The sequence below is a fragment of the Gambusia affinis genome, linkage group LG19, assembly GCF_019740435.1.
Source record: "Gambusia affinis linkage group LG19, SWU_Gaff_1.0, whole genome shotgun sequence".
In the NCBI taxonomy this organism is placed as follows: domain Eukaryota; kingdom Metazoa; phylum Chordata; class Actinopteri; order Cyprinodontiformes; family Poeciliidae; genus Gambusia; species Gambusia affinis.
The window spans coordinates 17,783,491-17,808,473 of NC_057886.1; the positions used below are offsets into that span (position 1 = coordinate 17,783,491).

Genomic DNA, 24,983 nt, shown 5'->3' on the forward strand with positions numbered 1-24,983 from the left:
AACAGGCACTGGTCCAGCCTTTTACACTTTAACAGTAGGAGGCAAAGGTGCAGACAAGCTGGATGAGCATTTTCAGGGAAAAGCTTTTTAAATCCTCATAATTACATAAAATTCAACTCATTATTTGTAAAGAAAACCCTAGAATTTCTAAATTAACTTTAAAGTATATTACAGCGCCTAACAGTTATCTACACAGATATTTTAAACAATATAAAAATGTTCTGCATATGAATAAATAATCTTAGTGTGAAATGTAATATCTCTCTGAATGAATTAAAAAAGAAAAATCTGTACAAAAATGGTCACTAATATATAAATCAGAAGATATGAGGACATTTTACAGTATAGAACTTAATCTAGGGCTAAATATTTATGTATATATTCACATTTTTTCACAATTATATCATACACAAACATCTCACTTAGATATACTTATATATGTATAGTTCTCCTATGTTTAGTTTCAAGTTTGCATGGGTTTTTTTCTGATTTCCAGAGTGTGCTCAACATGCCCCCAAGCTTGTTGAAATCACAGCTCACTAACACTTGTTTTGAGCACAAAAAAACAGTCCAGGAGGCATTTTAACATGGTTCTCTGGTTTCACTTAGGCTAAAATACCACATACTTCCTCCTTGCTGCAAGCAGCAAATTCACCTAGGAAAGTTACTGCTTTAAGGATTTCCTTTATTCTATTCAGTTTTTAACTTAGCTTGAATCTTCCTTGTAGATCCAGAATGCACTAAGAATGAGGCTGTGACCTCGCACATTTGTGCTTTCAAGCAATTCTCTTTTTTCCTTTAAAACAAAACAAAACAAAACAAAACATAAAAACAGGAACCAAGCCAGGTTTCTGAAGCTCTTATTTGGGTAAAAGTGTTATTCTGTCAGTGCTGCTTGCAAGGTCATTCAGGCACCAGGAAAAAATATTACAGGTCCTTAGAGAAAAACAGGCATAAATGACAAAGGCAAAGAGGAATACATATTGCACATCTTGCTTAGAACTGAACCCCATCAGAAATCATACCATCTTAATCTGAAGCTAAACTATTTCAACAGACCGCACACAAAAAAGAACGCAAACTGAGAGCAAGGGGGAACAAGCAGCCGAATACTGTCTCCGACTGACACTCATTCTTTCACTCCAGCGCTCTCCATGGAGACGGGGCGAGTCAAAGCTGGCCTTATTAAAGTAGCCTTCAAACTCATGTCCTCAAACTAATCCTCGCTCCTCACGCAGCCTACTCTCTGACACGAGCCGCCTTTGCACATGTGTTAATCTCGATGCCCAAGTGGATCAGTTTCTTTGAGCCATTCTGGAAAACAGCAACTGTCCGTTTAACCTTGACAACAAACAGCAAGGCAGCTTCCAGGCAAACACAGAGATTCTGTGGCCATGGATTGTTCATTATGATGGATCTACGTTAGAAAAACTCCCCCACTGTGATTTGATGTAAATAAACAGCAGCCAGAAAAACACCAGCCACCCAAAATAGTGAAAGTCAAATCTAGACTGATGAAATGTGCAATTTATAGATTTGTGCTCATTACAGTTAATGCAGTTCTTAAAGTGAAACTTAAACCCTGGTTCCCAAAAAAATTTGAGATAAAAAAAAGGAAATTACCATAATTATTGTATTTACAAATAATTTTGTCATCGTGATTTGAGCTTTAAAAGTAAAAAAAGACATTAGCTATATTGAAGTAAGTAGAGATTTTTGCAACTAATTCAGGTTATTCGAGAAATACCTGTCTTACCTGCCTTAGTAAGGATAAAAGGCAATAATAATTTATTATTACTGCAACAACTAAACAAAAATTTCTGTCTGATGGCAACAAACCAATTTAGCACCAAGTCTTCCTTCATAAGCATGATTCTAAAATTTAGCATCAACTTGCAGACATCCAAAAACATTTTAATACAGGCACATCTCTGTGATAACAATATTGTGTAAATGTAAATAAATTTCAGTAATTCAGTTTAAAAAGTGAAACTCATAAAGATTTATTTAAAAACGGGGTATTGAAGTGGGTAGTTCTGTTAATCTTAGTATGGTTTGCAACTAATAATAAACCCAAAATTCAATTCACTCTTTCAATGCTGTGATACAGACGATGGCTGTGCTGCCTTTGCCTTGATAACTACACAATGGACCAATACCAGCAGACTTTCATGTGAAGCGGGACATTGGCCAGCCGAACAACAGCAAGGTTATTTTTTTCCTAAGAAGAAGATCATGTCTGCAGTTCCGGATTAACTTGACTAAAGACTCCAGTGAAGTCCACTCCACCAAGTGAATTTCCATAAAACACTTAAAAGGGATTTGCTTCAAAGTTCTCTTAAAACTAACTCTGACTGACTCTGTTCTTTGTCTTGTGTTTTATTCCTATTGTCTAAAATTGAGAATTTTGGGATTTTTATTGCTATAAGCCACAATTAAAAAAATTAACAGAAATAATCGCCAGATACATTTTACTTTCTGTAATGTTCCTATATGAGTTTTACTTATTGTGATGCATCTGTATATTGTTTAACATCAATAATACCTTCACACCAGTTTACAACAACATGTACACTAGATCGATGTTCTTCGCTGAAGGTTCTCCAGTCCGTTTTTGCGACTAAATGCTAGTTTGAAAGACTCTGGCATTCATATTTTATGAAAGAAAATAATTGTAAAGTTATATTGTTCCTATTTCACTCAGTTTTAGTAAATTAACATTTTAAAGCCTCCTAACATATTTGATTACTAAGCTGACAAAGAGGGATCTTGTGTTTTGAGAATAAACTGTGCTTTCTTTACATTTTCATAATCTTCTCTGACTTCCTCACAAGCCCCAAGAAATACATAATTTCTAAACATGTGCTGATTAAAAGTATTTTTTAAAATACATTTCAAACAGTAATGAAGTGCTATCACTTCTTCGTAGTCAAAGATAAAGTACAAACTAATGTATGATAAAATCTGGGTGCTATTTAGCAGATAATCCTGAAGCAACTATATCAATGGGAAACTAATTTATATGGGTGAAAAGTTCTGATCACTGTGATCAATTTCATCCAAGGGGCAGCATAGAATATATTATTGTATAAGATTAACAAAATGAAATAAAACTATTACACACACTGTGTCTGTGCTGTACAGCTTTGCTTTACAAGTGCGTGCTTGAGTCTTTGGAATGGGCAACCTGTGAGATGCTACAGTGGAAACATCCTGATTGTCAATTAACTAGTTACATCACACACAGTTAATCCACACTGGTTATGTAGACCCTCCTTTGCATTTCCCCTTCTTTCAGTGTAACTTTGTTTCCATGCTTTATATCAAACAGAAATGTGAAGATTCATGGCTGCTCATTACAGTGTGCTTTTGTGAATAATGCTGCAATATTCTTGTTCCCAACAGATTAAAAAGGCTAGAAATGTTAACAACGATAGATGCATGAGTTTCATTTGCAGAGATACGTACAAAATTTCTACTGCAACAAGAAATTAGAAACCCAAAGGAATGTGCAGAGGAGGGAGAACAATTATGTAAACTCAGTGAGTACTAACAGAGGGGAAAATATAGCACCGATTTAAAATCTAAAACTTGGTTGATGCAAGAAAAGAAAAGAATGCCCTTTTTGCACCAAACAGTTCAAAACCACATTCATCACATCTGTCTTTTTTCTTATTTTCTCAGCAGATTTATTCTGCAAGGTTATGCAGGTAAGAAAGAGCAACATTATCCTAAACATATATAACTACTGGACTCACTTGGTGATTATTGCGACTCTATTTTCATACACACAGTCTAGTTATGGGAAATATACCACGAACAGCCCACTAAATGAGAACACGTCCAACCACACCAACCTTGTAGCAGACAGCTGGTGGAAAAGCGAGGCCTGGCCTGTTTGTGTGCACTCTGTTTGGGAATCTGGCAAAAGGACTGTGTGGGAGACCATGCAGCCAGACAAGAGAAGGAAACTTGTCCAAAAAAGAAAAAGGAGTGAGATCATGAAGCATCCAGAGTCTGGTGTATTCAACATTAGTAAGAAAAAAAATGAAGAAAATATGCATCTACAGAATCCTGAAAGGAAATATGTGTAAAAAAATGCATCTATTCTTGCTCAGTGACAAGATAATTTTAGAATTATATTCTTCCATGTCCTCCTCCTACTATTACTCATTACTAAGAGTTGTCACCATCCTTGCTGTTGCTGAGTTGTTGGGAGCTATCAAGTCTCCGTCTGGTGGGTTTGACAACCCCAGAGGAGAAGGTAAAGGAACCAAGAGGTGTGGGAGAGGAAGGAGACAGGGATGGAGTAGGGGTTGTGGGAGAACAGGAGGATGTAGGGGTGGAGGACAGGCTGCTGGGAAGAGAAGATGATGCTCTCTGGTCCCGAAGAAGGCGGCGTTGACGTAGAGCGGAGGACAGGAGCAGGGCCTCGGTGCAGAGGCCAGAGGCTGACAGACTTGCTAGGAGGGCCTTTGCTTGGCTGGAGGAGACTGTCAGGGAGGGCATAGTCCCCTCATGGGGGGGCATTCTCAAACCAGGTGCAAAAGCTGCTGCAGGAGTAGGCATTCGGCCTAAAAACATGCTTGCTTTCAGTCCAGACAGGTATGGTTCAGTGGTTCCAGCGCGGTTGATCCCCAAGGCCTTGGAGTAGAGCAGGGACACAGAAGACAGGAGAGGGCGGAGGAGGAGCGCAGAGAGATGAGGTTTTCAGGGGGTTGAAGTGGGAAATTATGAAAAATTTAAAAAGTCCTAAAATTGGTTGTGGCTGGGCAGTGTTCCCCGAAGAAACTTCCTTCACCAGGGCATTCAAACACACCTGTGCCCGCCAGCATGCGTGCACACGCAAACACACACTCACACCCGTCTAGAAGCACAACTTGGACTGAATACTTGTGATGTAAAAGGAGCTGGTTAAGTAAAGTGGGCAGATAAGTGTGCATCTCTGTAGTCACGTGAAAAGGAGGAGGAGACTGAAGAGGCTGTACGAGGGGACAGGTCGCTCACTGCTGCAGGGTAATGGTTGCAGCAGACGGGCAGGCCGGGAGGTGAAGGGCAGCACAGGGTCACACAAGGGGGCGGGATTGATGAAGTATCAGAAGAAAACATGTAGTGGACGGGAGAGGAGGGGGAGTGAGAACAGGAGACAAACACAGGAGATTGTTATTCAGGTTGATATCAGCATGTGTGATGAAAGCCAAGACACAGGCTACCATCTATACATGATGACAGAACCACTGATCCCACTAATAAGGCGCAACAGTGTAAAAAACACATATTACACTGTTGACTACCTTTATTTCACTTATTTCTATGATGTTCATTCTTTGAAAACGCAACACACTCAGATGAACACGCAGAGCCACACCTTTATTTTATTTCAAATAATGAATGATTCGGCCAGTAGATGGCACTGTTTCAACAGAATGAAACGTGTGGGAAATACATTTTTAAAGATGGATTTTGTGTCTCGGGCGCTGATGTAAATGCATGTGACAGAAACCTTTTACATGCTGTAAGTGCAAGGCACAGGCTGTACAAAATACACCGAATGGATGGGGTACAAAAAAAAGTTTAGCCAGGAAAATTTTGTCACTTTTTCAAAAGAGCAAGGATGGGGAAAAACATATCAAAGACCTTTGTTGTGGAAAATATAGCCAGCTGAGAGAGTTGCATTTGCTCTGCTTGAGATATTCTTCTCATACCTGACTCAAACTGCTATTCCGGTCTGTGAAGGAGAATTGCCTCCTTGTTTCACACTCTCATAGCTTCCTGCCAAATGGGATGGTATGTCACCACTAGCCCCGCTTCGTGCTCATCACCTACAGCTAGCCTGTTTTACTGTCGGGAGTTATGTAAGGCCAAATGGAGAATTGGATGGTTTGAGGCATGAAACTTATGGCATTGTCATGCCCTCCTTGATCTGTGGCAAAGCAAACGAGGAGAAACAGGAGCTTTGAACTCTAGCACTTGGGCATATTGATTTGATTGGTCCTCGTGCTTGAAATGTGTTACTCCCACAGACAGGGGGTTCAAGGGGAAGAGAAATTTGGTACCTCCACATTTCTCAATACTCCTGGAGAAGATGGAGAAGATTTAAAATTCCACCAGAATAATCACATGCTGAACATTTTTGGAAAATCCATTGTGTTAATTTAATCATGTTTATTTAGTTGGGGAAAAGAAATTAAGAGAAATTTGTTTTTAACAAAATCAGTGGTGCCACAACTACTGGCACTTTTATAAAACGTCAGAAAGCATAAAGGGAGACTAGTCCTTTATAAAAGATCTTCCTAGATCTGTCAGAGTCCTGACTGGACTCTGGCTGATCTAATTTCCTCTCCAGCTTGCCCTATAAGCCTTCTGAAAAGATTTAAGTCATGAGCATGAGATGGCCACTGCAGAAGGTTGAATTTGGGTCTATGTTGAATCAGCTATATTTTTTGGATCATCACCAAATGATCTACCCACCACCCATTTTCAATTTTCTGAGACCTCCAAGTTTTTTTAAAGTTTTTTTTTAAATGTTTTGTTTTTGCAAATAGTTATGATGCCTTGTACTTTAATAAAGTTTAGAGTTTTTAAATGAGAAAAAGGCCAACATCAACCCAGATCCTCCAACCTGCTTAATACAGGGCAAAAGGGGCTTCAATAAATATTCATCCTGGGTTTTATACCAAACACACATGGGGTGTTTGTAACAAAATATTACAGCTCAATCTGGCAATAGCACATGGTTCACTTAAAATTTCCAGTAACATTTAGCAAACCTCAAACATTTGTGATGATAGGAGAAAAAGCTTTTATACTGGCATGCTTCCCCAAACAACAAATCACTAACAAGAAGCCCTAGATATGTTTTTACTCCTCTCACCATCCTCCTCATTGGGCTTGAAGGCAGAAAAACAAACTTGCATCCAATTTCAGAGGAATTCTGAAATTCCTCTTTGTGTCTTGTCATAAATATATTCCAAGGCACTCAGGAAATTATACAAGGTACAATATGAAACAAAAAAGTCCAATAAGTGTGATATTGCTACTTTTGTCAATTGTTCTTCATCTAGAATTTTTCTATACTTCTGAATGTTGTCAAAACAAATGTTAGATTATTTCCAAATGTTTTATTGTCAATTTATGCAGCAAAAGATGAGGTTAGTGGAGAGCTTTTTATACATCAATGCTGGAAATCAATGAAGAAGTTGCTTAGTTCAATCTGGCAGATAAAACTAGCAAGTGGTACAGGAACATGCTGTCCTAATTGGAACTGATGCATAGTTTGAACTATAAACCCATATTCAAAATGCAAATGTTCAGGCAGAGGATGCAGAAGTTTATCCCTCAAATGATTTTTGGTTGTTAAAAGAATTTTTAATGTATTTTGGCTTTTAGTTGTATTAATAAGATGCGGAAAGAGAATGTTGCTCTTGTCAATTTGGAAAAACAAATTTAAGAAAAGTTCAATAAAACTGTTACAGAAAACTGGTTGGAAGATTGCAAGCTAGTGTATTATTTTATGAATTGATGACAATCAACTTGTCCATCCTCCAAAATATATTTGACTGACAGATTTATCTTTGAAATTGGGTTGACAGATATGTGGAGAATAAAAATCATTCAGGTTTGAAGAAGGATAAGGGAGTTCCTATCTAGATCCCTAAAACTCTGCCAGTTCACTGGATACAACGCTTTATTTTCCCAAAAAAAGATTTCTGATACCTTTTGCTCAACGATCCTTACTTTACCTTCACAATGCCTACTGTTCTCCACCTATAAAATAAAAAGCTACAAATTAATTTTGCCATTGTTGCCTCTTTTTTTCCTTCTCTAAGTTTAAATCAATTGTCTCATTTTTTTATTAACCATAAAATTGTATTAAACTGGTATGTAAACTGCTTTGGCATCGGTTTTTGTCCTCTGACAATTAGCTTTGAGGGTCCGAAGCCCCTCTAAGGACACTGCTTTCACACATCCAGAGTCTTTCACAATAGCTGTTTTGAACAGTTTATGCACAAAAGAGACTGTGCAGTGTCAGTGTCATTCTGAAATAATAGGATTAATTTCCCTTTCAGTTGACAAGAGTAGGCATCTACTCAGTCTTCAAATCTCAGGGAATGAACAAAACCGACAGAGGGTGATGGAAAAGGAAAAAAATGGGACGCTTGTATAAATTGCAGAGTACAGGAAGCCGAAAAAGGGGGAGAAGAGACATAAAGGGGGAGAAATGTAAAAGATTTAATGACGGAAAGAGAGATGCCCTCTTCATATTAAATCATCTGTGATTGCCAGTGACTCGAGTGACGGTTATTACTCAGCACTGCAAAGATTCTTCCCAATCTTCTCAGTTTGAGGAGACCAAAGCCTCATTACTTCTCCATCTCCCAAATCTCTCTCTCTGCCAAACACATTAATTTCTCTGCAATCTACAAAACTTACTTTTGAGTCTGAAAGCGCTCTGGGTTATGAAGGTTTAGGTGCACTTCACTGCTTCTGTTATTTTTCAAATTACATCAACATTAAGCTTTTCTTGCCCCCATGCACTGGCAAGAATCTTCTCCCAGCTTTGCTCGACCGACATGCTTCAACGGTTTAATTTCCTAGCCTCTGGAGGCCATCTAGCATCCTTATGTCCAGGTCTTTACTTTACATCACCTCTTTAAATGCTAACAAGTTGAAATATAAAAAAAGAGAAAAAAACCTTGTATGGCCAACTATTGAGCAAAAGTATAAGAACATTATTCTAAAATAGCTTTAAAAGGGTATAAAGAAAATAAACGTGCACTCATGTTTTTTCACCTCTTAAAAGCAGTCCATTAATGGTGCTTTGGGAAAATAATAATTTGAACCAACTGATATGTTTGTAAGTTTGTTCATGCACCAAAAAATGTCAAGTCTAGGTTTTGGAAGGGCCTTTTAGCATTACAATTACAAAAACCTACAACCGAAGCATCAAATGAGGATCTACAGACAGTCTAACAAAGAAGCAGAACTTCTCCAGGCTTCTCCATTAAGTGCTAAGTTATGTTTTACTAGAAGATTTACTACGGAACAATGGAAAGGTCGTTTTTGGCCACAAATATTTTTAGATCAAACACTACTTTAAAATCAGACCAAAAAGTGTTCTTAAGAAATTTAAAATCCAGAATTCAAAAAGTTTCTATTAGTAGAAAAACACTTTTCAAACCAAACTGGCCTTCTGTGTAATATAATTGCTTCTCTTATTAAATCATAAAATTATTTGTTGTTAATGACAATTCATTTATTTGATTTCACCAGCCACATTTAGGCTTAATTACTGCCTGGCCTTTAGAATAAAAATACTCAACCTGTTCATTCCCTACAGAATATCAAAAAGGAACACAAACTGATTGAAAACAAATTAAGAGCAGATGGAAGACAAAGTCTATAACATTTATCAGTCTGAGAAGAGTCACAAGGACATTTCTAAGGCTTTAAAACTCCAGTAATCCAAGAAAAAAAACACTGAGTGATGAACCTTTGCAGGAAAAGTTGGCTTACCAAAATTACTCTCAGAGTGCATGATGTGTCAGCTGCATCTAGTGTAACATTAATGGAGGATTTCATGAAAAGAACATCATAACTACATTGAAACAGGGTGGTGGTGGTGATGATCTGGGGTCCTTTGTCACTTCAGTACCTGGATGACTTGACATAATTGATAAAACCATAAATTCACCTCTCTTTTAGAAAATCCTACAATTAAAATAATTCTAGCTGTTCAACTCAGAGAATAGCTAAGAAATGTAATCCCCAAAATATAGTCTTAACAGTCTGTTTCCATTAATTAAAATATAAATCCATACAAAGAGAGACTTCATAATAATTATGTACCCACCCCAATTATTTGATGGTCTACGATCTAAAAGACAACAAGCTAAAAGTTTAATCATTTTGCTCCCAATCCTTTGTCCAGCATCCTGTCTGATGCATCAGTCTATGGTATCAAACAACTTATGTGTATTCTCCAAAAAATGGTTTTAAATTTATGCACTCCCTGCTGAAACCAGTCATATGAAGTCATATTCTCTTGCTGAGGGGTGAAGCATGCCGAGGACATGCAACACTTGTGTGGAGATGATGTAATGGTCATGGAAACGATTTATTCTTGAGTGGTAAATGAAAAAAAAAAGAAAACAATGGGTTCCAGAAATAGATGCCCACAATCTTAGTACTTAAACAACTTTCAAGGCTTACTTAAGACATATAGAAATCACATAGCATTAAATTTGCCTTTAAGAAGGGTTTATTTTACTAATCTTCTATAAAAATAAATTAATAAAATGTCTGTGGGCAATACTAAGATGATGAATCCATTAGATCGTGGATTCAACATGATTCATCAAAATCAGAACTAATAGTCAGATAATACCTGTTGCAGGCTCTGCATCTTCTGTAAGTCCTCTTTCTTGCCACTTTTAGTCTTCTCTGTGCTATTTTGCTGCAGGTGCTTCAGCTTTGAGGCAGCTGAGGAATGAATTTTCCCAATGCTGGTATTATTCCCACCCTGAGACAAAAACAAGAGAGAGAAAAGCAGAACAGAAAGTCGATTAAATATGGAACACCTGGTTATACATTTCACTTCCTCTCTACAATACCTTCTGTTCCTACCATTGACAAGAATTTACTTAAAAAGAATTTGACTACATCAAGCAAACCAGTCTCCTGAGACAAGTAGGATTTTTTCTTTAACGATTTGAGAAGATAGTGGGTATAGAGTTGAGAAAATGCACTTCACTGAAAAATACCCTCTATCAAGAGAGAATGGCACAGAACAGAATATAGAAAAGCAGCATTGAAAGTGACACTACATGATCTAGCTTCACAGCAAGATCTGCAAAGCTCTGTGCTTAATGATCTTCCCCGCTGAGCTACTCAATTCACTGCCTCTAACAAACACAAAAACAAATACACATTTCCATCCAGCTGTGCCTCTTCTGCACACAAAGACACAAGATAAAAGACTATAGTACCTTGCAAATACCTTGAACTTTCTCATTGTCAGTTCACAACTACAAACTTGTACACTGCGGATGTCCAAAGTACAGCTCCATCCATCTTCCCATCAACTCTGACCACCATGACATTCCTAGTTGAAGCAGCTCCACATTATGTTGCTGCCATCACTGTGTTTTACTCCAGTACTGTATGTCCAAAGTGATGCACAGTGTTTGTTTTCACTCACACTATTTTGAATTTAAGTGACAATGTTTAGTTTAGTCACGTCTAACAGAAGTTAGTAATCTTCCTCCCCTGCTGTAGTCCAAACTTCTCCACAGTTTTTTCGCTGACCTGTCTATTGAGTTCTTTGGCATTCATAATCGTGTCTTTTCACTAATGTTTCCTAGCAGACCTGTGTGTCCTTCACAACTCAGTTGTGACCTCAAATCGTAATGGATTAATGGATTTTATTGAAGCTCATCAGCTTTAAAGGTGAGCTGAATACAAATGCCTGACAGACCTTTCAGATAATTATTTGTAAAAATGTTGACAATCCTGTATAATTTTCCTTCAACTTCGCTGTGTTAATTGTTTTTTTTACCTTACAAATCTTAGGCCTTGTCCACACACAGCCAGGTATTTATAAAAACAATTATCATCATTTAAAAAAAAATGCACTCAATCATTTTTAGAAAAGTTTTCATCCACATGAACCTACACAAATAGACCCCTGTATGTTATTTTAAACAAGCCAATTGCAAGAAGGGCAGTGTAGCGCAAAGCAACCAATCAGAAACCTTCAAAGCAACCATAACGTCCTGTTGCAAATTAAACATGGCGCCAGAATATGTGGACAGATATTTAGGTTAAAGCACTTTTAAATAATATATTAGAATATACAGTTAATAAGATACAAGAAAATGTCAATTGGGAATCAGTGTAAAGTGTGTGAATATATTGGTGCATTATTGGTCGCTGACTAATGCGACTAATGCGCGGGACCCTGAAACTCCATTTCTCAACAAATACAAATACAGAGTTTTCTCAAATCTCCACTTTGGTCACAGTTTTTATAAATAATAATTTTCAGTGATATAAAGTTGAGTTTTTGTGTGGATTAAAAGCAAAGCAAATAATGTATTTGTTTTCCCAGATATTCAGCTATGTATGGACTAGACCAAATTATTAACACTCAGTAAATTGGTTGTCTTTTGGGTTAAGTTCAACTTCTATTTCTTTTTGTAAATGTGAACCATAATTGAGTAAGAAGGGAGACTTCTTCTCTGAATTTAGTTAGCAACACATGTTGGACCAGGATAGGGAGAAGGGTTCTGTTGGAATGATCAACATGATTGAAGCTGGAGTGATGAAATAATGTGTGAAGACTCTGTAATCCTCAGCCATTCCCGTAGGAACGCTCCATGGCTCCACATCAGAGGGCTGAAACTCGCTATGACAGCGACTGTCAAGTATTTCAGTGGGAGGATGCTTTCCAGGCAAGAGTCAATACTACGCAAACTGTCAAGTCATCTCGGCACGAAGACAGCTGTACTAGGAATGCTCTAAGCCTTTTGATAATTGCTAAGCTTTTGTCGCTTTGTGGTCAGCTGGAGGTGAGATGAAAAGAGGCGGCTCATTACATCCGAGGACAAGAAGTTCATTACATGGTCATAAGCAATATTAGGCTATGGAATAGGAAACAGACTTGGGTTTTTCTGCATAATCACCCCTCAAAACAATTTTATCTTCAATAATCTTATGTAAAAGAGGCAGCCCAAATGTATTTCATTGCCTTGTGAAAACAGTACAAAAAATCTCATTGCACATGCAAGTGGCAATACCCTTTAATGCACGATTTAGGAAAATGTAAAATATGCCCTGAAGGTTGGTTAAAAATTCAAATGATGGTATTGTTAACTGCTTTGCTGGAGGGAAAGGAAGTTGACTTCAAGGCAAGGCTCATAAGCAAAAAATAGAAATAATAAAGTTAAGGCATTATCTATGCATATATTTAACAGGAGAAGAGAAATGAGCAAGTGTCAGAGTAGATTGGAAGGGAAATAATTACTGTTGCACGGCTCAGCAGGAGAGCAGCTCCAGTTTGAAGTACAGAACAGAGAAGAAGACAGGGAGTCTGTTGTCTGTCCTCTATACATATTTTTGATCTTAAATAAAATTACATGCTGAATGAGTCAGGGAGCAGACATCAGAGGCTTGAAAGAGAAGTTCCTGTTTTCCTTCTTCTGCTGAGAAGAAGGAAAACAGAGCATGCTGCTTCAGAGTGACAAACGTACACAGCAGCAGCAACAAACAATGAACCTGAAATGATGCTGGTTTGGGTGGAACTGGTGGCCTCCTGGTCTCTGACATCAGACTCCCAGTGCGCTGTGCTGGAATACTTCTGGTGGCTGACTCAGTGTAGAGTGTCTCTCTCGTAGGATGGCTACCGATCTCTATTAAGGTGTTCTCCAGCTCTCTAATTGTCTCCTCCAAACTGTCCATCCTCTGGTAGGTGCTAAGTCGGACCTCCTGTGTCATCCTCCTCTGACTTGATGAGCTACTTTTAGAATCACAATTACTTTGCTGTATTCTAACGTCATCAGCATGCTGAAACGTTAGCACGTCGTCCCCTGTTTCAATCCCTCTTCTTAGAGCCTCCATTAGGGATTGTTGCTGGGTGAGTTGGAAGGATCGTAATCTTGGTTTAGGAATTGGATTGGATGACTCTAGAAGGGAATACAGCAGTCTGTATGTGTCTTTCAGTGTATTTCCCTCCCTGAAAATTATAAGAATAGGCCGTTCATTCAGCTGTGCTTCAGAAATGTCTTTATTCTGCGCTGAAATAGTTAGAGTTTTAAGGTCTATACTCTTCAGTTCTTGAACTTCGTGAGGAGACACCCATCTCATCTCCATGTCTGTCAGAAGCAGGGAGATTTCTTGGTCTTGTTTGAGAACACATTTCCTTCCTTCTGAAGGTATTTCCCTTGAAAACACATTCTTGTGGACCATATGTTGATTGCACAAATTGTGTGCTGGATTGTCTTGTACAGGGTAATTTGCTAAATCTCTGACAGAATTTTCTGCAGCAGTAATTGAGTCTGGCAAACATTCTGTCAACACGATGTGGGGGACTGGAGATAAGTTCCTTCCCTATAAATAAAGACAGAACTTAATATATGAATAGAAACACATGAACTAATTAAACCTCTGCAATAAATGTAAAAGAAACTTGAAAGATATGACAAAAACTATACATATGTATGCATTTATGGATAATTAGCATACAAGCACAAGTAGGTTTGGGACCTAATTATAAAAATCACACATGCAAGGGAAAAAGGTGGGAAACAAGACAGATTCGTTTGCTCTCAATCCAATAATACTAAATGTAGCAAGTTGATGCTCCCATAAGGAAAAATATGTCTGCATTCCTCTGGATTTCTCAATATGAAGTGACTGTTTTCAATACGATTGCTGGTGCCAATCTTATTGGAACCACTTTTGTCAATACATGGTACGACCCGCTTTATTGGTATAAAATTTCACAACCTGAACACACAAAGAGCTAAATAGAGCCAATTATGATGACTCATAAATCTCAAAACAAAATTAATCAGAATATTAATTATTTATTTGTCCATCAATCAGGAAATTCTGTGTTTTAGAGAACACAGTGGATCTGAGAAACACTGAACTTAAAAATTGACCAAAATTTGGATCATTGCTTAAAGGTTTTCCAGGTATTTAATCTGATTTGACCAAAAGTTTTTGCAAGTTTTAGGTAACAATTATGTTCTTGTTTTCATCGCAACTCATTCACTTTAGACTTGAGTATGGAATAATAATGTTTTGTCACACATTTATTCGCGGTATCTTGCAATAAATTATGACACAGTCTGGTAGATACAATTAGTGCACAGTCGCACGTAATAATTATCAGTTTAACCCTCTAATGAGCATCAAGCTTATGCAAAATCTCTTCGGGTTTTCTTGTCAGCATATGAATGTCAAAAATAAATCAGTAGCTGTTATGTGGCCATGAGGCTTAAACCAAGAAGGTTAAAAGTGCATGAGGTCAAGAACTGAGCAGTAGTTTCAGTGAAGGTAGTTAAGAAGTAAAAGAGACATAAGGGAACAATCCAGACTGCTCATGGCCAGCCAGAGTGTTACCTCAAAGGCCTCAAGAGGAGACACATCTAGCCTGGAGGGTGAAGTGTTTTTCCTGATGTGTGTACTAACGGGGAGGAAAAGTGAAGTAGGGCGAGTGAGCCTAACTGGGGCTCTCTCAAACAGCTGGGGAGGCAAAATGGAGGTTAAAAGAACATCATGGTAACAAAAACAACAACCACTAACAAATCCAAATAAAGTATTATTAAGTCTTCGTTGCATCAAGTTTCCAGGCAGCCCATCTTAAACACAGAACACACAGCTCTCGGGGTCCATCTGTCTATCTGTGAGTCCTGGGTGATGATGTGTGCGACTGAGCATTATGCGATCTTTGGGCTTTCTCGGTGCCAGGGGCAGGAGGGACATATGGTACCTGCTGCTTGAACATGTGGTAATGATGATGAGCGTATCTGCAAATGCCCTTAGAGTGTGTGTGTACTCTTGCAACCCCTTGGCACTTTGTGGATGTCACGTTCAGCGTTATAAAGTGCAGTTTGGCCATTGATTGAGCAACATTATTACGATTAAAGTATAATCAAATTGAGGTACAATCCATATTTCATTTACCTCAAGTTCGGCAGCAATCTTTTCTTCCTCTCCTTGTTCCTTCTCTCCAGAGGCAAGCGTTGGGGGAGTCGATGCAGGGCGAGGGTTTTCTGACATGGTCCTCCTCAGTTTTATGTGAGGCTTTTGAGTGTCATTCTCTTCAGATTCTGATTTCTAATTAAACAAAAATGATTAAAACATGATATAAAACAGCAAAGTGCAAAGTCCCAATGAATAGAAAATATTCAGCAAATGAACAAATTAGTTGTCATAAGACTGTATTGATTTGATGGTTTCTTTCTCTTGTACCTTTATGCTTTTTCCAGGAATTAATGGCTCTCCACTACGAGATGTCACTCCTGGAGATGAGGGAAAACTACGTCTAGGTGGAGGAGGAGGAGGAGACTTGGACGGTTTTTCTGTGCGATATCGTGGTACTGTCAGCTCATCTGGAAAAGTGAAAACAAAAAGTGAAAAATGAAAAGTGAAAAAAAAACATGATAGTGAAGCTTATAAATTAACAAAACTGGTTGCAGTAAATATTGTAATTCATACTTTTGAAAGTCATAACCTTACCAGAGCCACGCCTGGAACCCCCCTCTTTTGCTGAAAGCTTGTTTTGTGGCTTGCTACTGCGGTGCTCTGTTGTTGACGCTGCACTCTGAGGGTTCTGGACTGATGGTGTGTTGGAAGAGGGCTTGATCTGCTTGGCAGCAAAGTCCAGGTCTGGAATAGCCTTCATCAGCTCAGCCTGGGTCTCCTCCAGCAGGCGGTTGATGTCCTGAGCACTGTACTGTGTAAGACTGGCCCGCTTCTCCTCCCAGTCCCGCTCTGCCGCCTGTAAAGTGAATGATGGCAACCAGGATAGTATTGTCTCAGGCCTGTTTCACATCAGATTAAGACTGCCAGATGGCTATCAAAATCTCCAAGACCAGTCAAATGTTACGGGATTCCCGCAAATTGGAAAAATTGAATTTCAGCGTGAAAGCAAATCTATAGATACTGAAATTTCAGTACTGAACAAATTGGTTTTTAGCTTGAGCTTCCTTGGCTGTCTAGTCATAATGGACATGGGTATCACATCTGCACACTGCATGCAGCAACTTTTAATGATTTGACACTTTTCTTGCTCAGCCAAAAAGTATATTTTCATAGGAAGTGAGAAAGTTCTCTCTCAAAATAGGTAAAATAGAAATCCACTTTAAAAAGTAATGTTTTTTTTAAACTCATTTGATAAAACAAAAATCATGTAAAGAATTATTTATACCATTCAAATTAATCAGTGGAGAAATATTTATTGGCATTACAGTGAATAAAGTAATCTTATAATTGATGACTGTATTTTTGCACACATATACAACTATCAGTATTTTTATTAACCCATCAGCAGCACATGAGGATGTTTTTGTGCAGCCCTCAGTGTGCCATGTTGTGCAATAATTTTAAATTGGCACAGTGCATATCCTGGCAGGGGCAGTCAAAAAGAATCAAATTCCAAAAGGTTTATGTTTTTCCACTGATCACCATGAGATGATCCTCCCCAAGTCACAGTAAGATGAGCTGCACTTAACACAACAAAAATAACATACTGAGGCCTATGGGCCACTGCTTGTGCTTTTTCCTACTTATCCTCCCTGACACCAGTGCTTCTCTTTAACAGCATGTCAAATGCATTTTGCATTAGCATTGAAGCCTTAAGCTTTTGCTCTTTCCCTTATCAACTGATATATGTGCAATTTTGAGGTGTGTGTGAGTTTTATCCTTCTGGGAGCCTTAATTCGTGGAGGTATCCGGTGTAGGTATTTATTTATTCATTAGAGAGTGTGGATTATTTGTTTCAGCTATTTAGTAAAAACGTTTTTTACTGCCAGAGTACTGACAAGATCCCATGTGGATACCAGTGTCAGCGCACATATTCTTGAGCTGTAAACAAACTCCCCATAGCTGCTCATTTTTTAAATTCTCTAAAGACCAAGTAACACAGGTATATAAAGGATACATAGATAAGCAGACACTGCTGGAACAACTTTCACCAACTGTTTTGGGGGTGAAATAAGTTTTAGAGAAATAAGGAAAAATTTAATAAAGAAATTGCCCTACCAGTCGGACTTCCATTGATAAAGCTTTGTCAGCGGCAGCCCGCCGTTCCAACTCCTCTAGGGCTTTGCCTTTGTGAGGAATAGGAGGATGATTATCCTTATGAGGACCGGACGGGTTTCCGAGACCACGGCTGAGGCTTGAGTGAGGGCTCCAGTTAGACAAGCTGTTACCTCCTCCGATGTCATTGATAGTTAGTGGTGGACTGGTAGGAATGTCAAAACTAGAAAATTTTTGCAAGTCATCATTGTGCTTTGATGAGGAGCTAGAAAAGTTGTCCTGCTTTTTCCAAACCCCTTCATTTGCTTGCCTGGCAAGAGAAGGAAGAAAGAAAATCTTTAATCAAGTCTGTGAAATGTTCCCTTTAAACTTGAGTGTGACAAGATTATTTTCTGAGAATAATTAAAATTATTAAGAAGCTCTTCAGGACTAAACCTGATAAGGAAATCTTCACTCTACATAAAAATCACAACGCATATTTATGAGAATAAAAATAGCTTTGAAAGTACTTTCAGCTGGAATTTATGATTACTGAATGCTTCTTTCCCTTAAAAGTTCAGTGTGTTATTTTTTCATAACAAATTATTTTCAATGAAACCTAATAAAATACATTAAATCTGCATTTAGTGCCATGAAGAAAGCATTACTCAATGCTTCTTTCCCTTAAAAGTTTGGAGTCTTCTGGCATGCTATTTGACATGCTTAAATATTTCAAATCAAAGAGAATTTTTTTAATATAGTCTGTATCAAATTTAAGGGCGATGTCAAAATTTACTCCAAACTGTTTAACAATGGATTGATTGAAAGATATTAGACGGGTAAGTGCACTATCAAGGTCTACAGAGCCCGTAGTCCCAAACAAAAAGACTTCTGCTTTAATTTTGTTCACTGTACATGGAGGAAAATTGAGTGCATCCAGGTCTTGAAGGTATTTAGCCAGTGCATTACAGTTTTCAGTAAATCATTCTTTATCTTATGGTAAAATTATACATTCTGAGGATGAATCCTAGGGGTAAAATGTAAAATAAGAAGAAAAATAAACTATCCAATCCAACCTTGCCCTATGTGTAAATATAACTGCCCTCTAGTTAACTCATCCTTGTCATTAACCATATTTATTTGGTTTTGTTTCCATAGTCAGATTACTTATAGAAGAAAGCTAAAAGACCTCAAGAAGCAACACATTATGTTCTAATCTAAGGAAATCCAAGAAGAGATGAGAAACATAGTCATCAACATCTATCAGTCTGAAAAGGGTTACAAACCCATTATAAGCCTTTGGGACACCAACAAACCACAGTGAGAGCTATTATCCACAAATGGAGAAAGAATGAGACAGTGGTGAACCTTTACTAAGCTGGCTTAACCAATCCTACCACAGAAATGTGCAAGAGGGAAACACTTCTTTACATCACTATATCGGCTTGCTCGACACTTCAGTCTGAGCCTAAAGCTGCCAAATGTGCTGCTTTCCACCTTCAGAGCAGTTTCATACTTGCGCATTGTGGCGAGGGTGTCAGTTATAGTCTTGCAGCGTTTTAACAGGGCATCTAGTCTGTGCGGTTCTTCTTTGAGGAATTTCACAGCTTCTACCTCCACCCGCAGCACCACCCGCATCTTGCTCTGCAGGCTCGGGAATTGATCTGTAGAAGAAAAGCAGAGGAGCGACACAAAACAGGAATGCTTTTACAAAACACCTCCCAAGGATACTGAAAGCTTTTCATGTTAATTAAATGTTCTTTTTTTTAGCTACTGCAAATGGTCAGCAAGTTCATTCATACAATGAGCAATGCGAGAGTGATTAAACATTGCAGACTGGCTGCGGGTGACTAAAAGATAATCAGCGCCTCGGTGAGTAATTAGTGGGAAATAAACTGACTACTAAGAAGTAACGACTGTTTTCTGTGTTGTGCAGTGCACAGTGTGAGGGATGTGCCAACATGACTCACTTTTCAACTCTGTAAGTGTTTCTCCCAGCTTTCTCAGAACTGTAGCTTTCTCCTCCAGCTCCTGCACTGTCACCAGCTTGTGGTTGACAGACGACTCCTTCTGGATCTCCTCCACTGATTTCTCCAGGTCACTGAGACAGAACAAACAGAAGATTGAGCATCAGGGATTTTTTGTTTATGATCAAGTTTTATTCAAATTAAAACTTGATCGCAACAGAAATATGTTAATAAAGTGTCGATTAATCTGCTGCCAATAAACAGCTTGTTGATCAACTAGTTATGGACAGCTGAACTGAAGGAGTATGCAGTGGTATCTGAAAAGCTATTTGCATAAACTATGACTGGAAAAAAAAGTCCAATTATGTACCTATCATATCTTCAAGAGCACAGACTTTATGCAAATATGAAATTATACTGCTGTTATGTTAACTGCAAGGCCAAATAGCATTCTTTTATTAAAAGCAGAGTAGGTAATGAATAAAAGCAGGTGGCTACATTTGGTGTGGAAGAAAAACAAATACTGATTAGCAAAGATCTCTAAGAGTCCAACCAATTATTCAGAAATGTGTAGTAATTTAGGGGCTTAGAAATTCCACATATAAGAGCGAAGCAACTTACAATATCTGATGATTAAATCTCAAGGTAGCTCTCACTCTCATCTTTGCAGTCACTCTAATTAGTTACTGGACAGCTATGTATTTCAGATCTTAATAAGCATCTTGTCCATTGTCAGGTTTAATTACAGTTAAATTTATTCATATCACTGAGTCATTCTATAATTCATTAAGCTGCAAAAGCTGAACATTTCTCATGTCTGATGTACCAACTCAATGTGGAATGTATAACTTTTGCTATATTTCAAATAGAATAGAGGACAAAATCACATCTTGTTGCCACATAGACATTCAAATAAAACTTTCCATTACAGAACAAAATATTGATAGAAAATTTTTAGATTTAGACAGTAGGTTGTTTTACTTTATGGTTTTAATAATATTATGTGACTGACTGGAGCTGCTGGATGATGAGTTCTTCTTCATTGAGGTACTTGAGTCTTTCCTCCTCCACAAGGAGGCGTTGTCTCTGCAAAGGATCTTCCTGCTTCCGCAGGGCATCTGCTACGCGAACGTTCAGCTCAGCCTCTGTCCGTTTCAGCAGAGTTCGCACTGAATCTTGGTTCTCCATCTACACACAAAAAAAAACATTTAAAATCAACATAATGGGAAGACAAGAATGCTCACAAACCTTGTATTGGACTGTGCCATGTAGAAGTATTCACAGCCCTTGCATTAATTTTTTACTTAGAATACATTTTACACCAGTAGACCCTGTTTATTTACAAGGTATTCAGATGCACTATGTAGGAGTGTCAGAATCCGGGAGATTAATAAAAGTTTTAAATTTAAAATTTTAAATAAAAAAACAAATTTGTTTTTCATTCACTTAGTTATTTCTGTGGTGGTCCATAACTCCACAGACCCCTCCTCCCTCCATCAAAGTTTGTTGTTGTAGCATAACAAAGGTTGACCAAGTTAAAGATGTTGGAATTATTAACAGATTATGTCATTATTTATGTTGCTGATCTTAAAACACAAGACATTATTAAAGATATCAATTATGCAGCTGTAGAGAATATAATCAGAGAGGTGAGAAAAAAATAATTTACAAACTTTAGAATTTTGAGACTTCCACACTTGTTTTGCTTAAATTTTAATTTGCACAAAATATTTTTCCTAACACTAACTTCAGAACTTCTGAGAAAAACAAAGAATGCCCAGGGCAGAATCACTTGAGCATGAACTGAGCTCCCTGTCTGTGTTATAAATGCAACGTTCTGCAGGTCTGCTCCACGTAACACAACACCCCGGTTTGAAATCACCTGCTAAGCCAGAAAAAATTAATAATTTATCAGCCTTCTGTTTGAGCAAGACAACAGTATCACTAACATGCAGAATAACATTGTATTACCAACTGCTCTGTACTGCTAGAAGCTGCACTCCTGTAGACTCAGGAGTGCAGCAAAAATTTAAGCAAAAATATTTAATGCATTTACATGTTTTTAATCTTGCGGTGCTCTGCCTCGTCTCTAAATTTTAACTGCTCATCCTTTTCCTTGACTTTATGTATAATTCATATGACTCATGCAAAATTGAAGCAGAAGGCCAGTGCTTCGGGCAACAACAGTAACCCAGGTGTAGAGGTCATACTCGGACAAATACACATGCAAACAATAAACTTTCTTGTCTGTGTACATCACACTTGTAGCTGTTTTGCTGATTAACAACTTCCTTGTGACCATTGCCGTGAAACAAATAACAGCTCTGAAACACTCACTGTCTCTTATTGCCTCTTCTCTTTATTCCCTCTGCAAAGACACCAATCAAACCAATCTGTCCGAATCGTTTCAGAACACTACAAACTACAAACTTAGCTTCGATATTGTACCACTGCAGCTCTCACCAAATGGAATACCAACAATATAAACAGCAGCAAAGTTTCTTGCAGGTGGTATTTACAATAGGCAGTATAGAAGTGAACATAAAAACCTGAAAGCCACCTGCATACTACAGTACCTCCAAATCTGTTGGTAATATGGGAAACATGAGTACAAAGTCTTAAAATGTATTCGTTTTATTGTAGCAACACAATCTCACACTGAAAAATTTAGAAAATGAATCCTATGATAATGTCAAGTATTTAAAAAATGTTGCAGTTCATCAAAGAAATTTTAATAGCAGAAATAATTTTGGTCGTATCATCTTTGTAGGCTTGTTTTAAAAAGCTCTCGTAAGAGGATTTTTGAGCCTGAACAGCCTGCTTAAATGATGCTGGGAAAAATCAAGCATTCTTTTTCTTTTACTGAATCTTGCATTAGTTTTATGACAGTTGAAACAAGATGGACTGCTTTTAAAAATTCCACTTTTTGACTCGCACTTTCAGTCTTGGAATTCCCATTTGGACGCCATTTTTGCTACTCCAAAATAAATTGGAGTAGCAAATCAAAGAACTATTGAGAAACATTTATTGATCACTCTATGAGATCTAACACTCACAAAAGTGAGAAAACACAGAACAACAAGGAGTGGCTGAAAATTGCCCCAAAATTTCTTAGACAACTAATATACAAATAGTAATCCATGACTTCTTGTTTTTCAGCTGAATAAAAGTAAATAACTTAGGGATTTATTTAGTGATTATGTGATTTCACTTTATAACTCTTCAAAATGAGAAAAACAAGACAAAATGCCATTTAAATAAGTCAGTGGTGTGTTGATCTTTTTAAGTCAGGAAATTGTGAACAAATTTCTTCTGTTTGACATTATTTGTGCTAGATTATACAAAAACAATATTTTTTGAATGTTTGTCAAAGATATTAAGAAGTGCAGAAGGAGGTCTATGTAGACATAGTAAAATACATCATGTTTAATAACAGTCACCACAAATACATATTTACACACTTAAAAACAAAGGGACCTGTGCAAAATATATGCAAACTGTACAATTCGATATTTTGTAGCAATTTACAACCTTCTGGTTTCTAAACACTAAAATTGGACTGAACACTCCAAAAAAAATTAGGACTCTGTTGAGCATTTATTGTGTATTTGCTATAAAATGATCAAGTTCAAACTAAAACAGCTTTGCTGATTCCTCTGCAAAATTTACAAAGCCTGCTTTTCCTCAGTGGAAAGTTGTTAGCAAGAGGTGTTCACAAGACTGTGAATTATGCACAGTCATCAGAACGCTGTCTCGGGAAAGACATGTTGCTGATGAAACTTTTATGTGTACACTTGTATTGCTTTGAGCTGCACATAAAATTTTATATTCCTCCCTGTCACTTTGAAAGCTTATTAGTTATAATGCTCTATCTCTCTCTGCAAAGCTTGATTCATTAAAGTTCAGCTAATACAACTCCAATAACCACTCAAAACACTGTTAGGTCATATTCTAAGATTGTGTGAAACTAAGCTGTAAGTTTTTAGACTGTATTCATTTGAGTGTCAGGGAAGGTGACGATTTACTTCCCACAATCCCGAAGGATTTCAGGAAGTGCAAGAACAAGATGTGCTTATGGTAATGAAATGCAATTCATAAAAAGATCTGCGAGGTAGACATAGATATCTAAACAGTCAGCAGAGAACACAGCTGTCGGCTCCAATAATCTTAATATATCCTCAGCCAGCAGAGGCTTAGAGTTGTGTTTATGAATGCCAACTGTAATTTCCTGCAACTGCAAACTAACAAGGATTCCAAATGGTAAAAAAACAAGCATAAAGAGATGAACTAAAGCCAATCGAAGCAGCTTGCCTCACCCTTAACATCTATTTTCCACCTTTGCTACAGATCCTCAATTCTAGACTTTAACCAGACCTTTACATGGATGTGCTATTCTCCAAACCATTCCATTGTAATTCCTGTTTTGTGTTTACTGTAGGGTTGCTGTCCTCTAAACATTTGCCGTAAACTCAAATCTTTTGCAGATCTTTTAACAGATTATCTTCCAGGATTGTTTTGTTTTTAACTACATCTTCTTATAAACTTTCATCAGCTCCGCAATGCCTGATGCAGAAAAGCATCCAGACAGCATGGCGCTGTTACAACCATGTTTCAATCAACAAAACCTCACAGTGTTTGTAAATGACAGTTGGAAATGAGATTTTGTTATGCATTAAAGAGAATGAGAATTTTAACATAACTTTTCCAAATTACATGCCGATATCTTTAAGGTACAATCTTCAGGAGGAAACAAAAAATGTATTTCTGAAATAGATAAATTGTTTAAACTGTAGATACCTGCATCTTGCGAAGCTGACCGAGCTGTTTGCGGAGGTCGGTGGCATTTTGCTGCAGACCGTGCAGATGGAGTTTCATCTGCAGGCGACCCACACCGTTCACCAGGGTTGTGTTAGATGGTGGTGGTGGCATCAAGGCTAAAGGTGCTGATGGTGTATTGGCTGCTAATCACAAAGCAGGATATTGGGGGATCATTGGGAAACAATTCTGTTAAGTAGTACTCCAGTTACATTTCAGGTACAATATGAGCAACACGCACACTCTCAGCATAAATACTCAAATAAATACATCTATATATAGAGTAGGTCTGGGCACACGCACATTTTATCCAGTGTGAAAAAGCAACAAAAACCACCATATTCACAAAACTCTAGTTGTATATTGGGTAAAAAGTGAGCTCATGCTATTAGTAACTGGGGGATAAGTTCACTATCTGTTTAGTTGGGACACACAGGAATGTGAAAGCTCTTATCG

The 24,983-nt window shown here is 37.7% G+C and overlaps 1 protein-coding gene across 3 annotated transcripts in view; it reads right to left on the reverse strand.

Moving 5' to 3' along the window:
• Nucleotides 1–810: 810 nt before the first annotated feature.
• The window catches only part of si:ch211-278a6.1 (SRC kinase signaling inhibitor 1), a 111,947-nt gene continuing 87,774 nt past the window's right edge, over nucleotides 811–24,983 (reverse strand). Inside the window, exons 14-25 of one of the 3 annotated variants that reach the window (XM_044099409.1) lie at nucleotides 24,510–24,673; nucleotides 20,725–20,900; nucleotides 19,716–19,846; nucleotides 19,262–19,409; nucleotides 17,770–18,076; nucleotides 16,246–16,507; nucleotides 15,979–16,118; nucleotides 15,691–15,843; nucleotides 15,127–15,249; nucleotides 13,276–14,106; nucleotides 10,388–10,522; nucleotides 811–5,009 (exon numbers count right to left, since the gene is read on the reverse strand). In XM_044099409.1, the coding sequence (XP_043955344.1) occupies nucleotides 5,004–5,009; nucleotides 10,388–10,522; nucleotides 13,276–14,106; nucleotides 15,127–15,249; nucleotides 15,691–15,843; nucleotides 15,979–16,118; nucleotides 16,246–16,507; nucleotides 17,770–18,076; nucleotides 19,262–19,409; nucleotides 19,716–19,846; nucleotides 20,725–20,900; nucleotides 24,510–24,673 (2,576 nt within the window). In that variant the 3' untranslated portion in view covers nucleotides 811–5,003. The remainder of the gene's footprint in view (nucleotides 5,010–10,387; nucleotides 10,523–13,275; nucleotides 14,107–15,126; nucleotides 15,250–15,690; nucleotides 15,844–15,978; nucleotides 16,119–16,245; nucleotides 16,508–17,769; nucleotides 18,077–19,261; nucleotides 19,410–19,715; nucleotides 19,847–20,724; nucleotides 20,901–24,509; nucleotides 24,674–24,983) is intronic. The other 2 variants (XM_044099410.1, XM_044099411.1) reach the window with 2 other exon arrangements.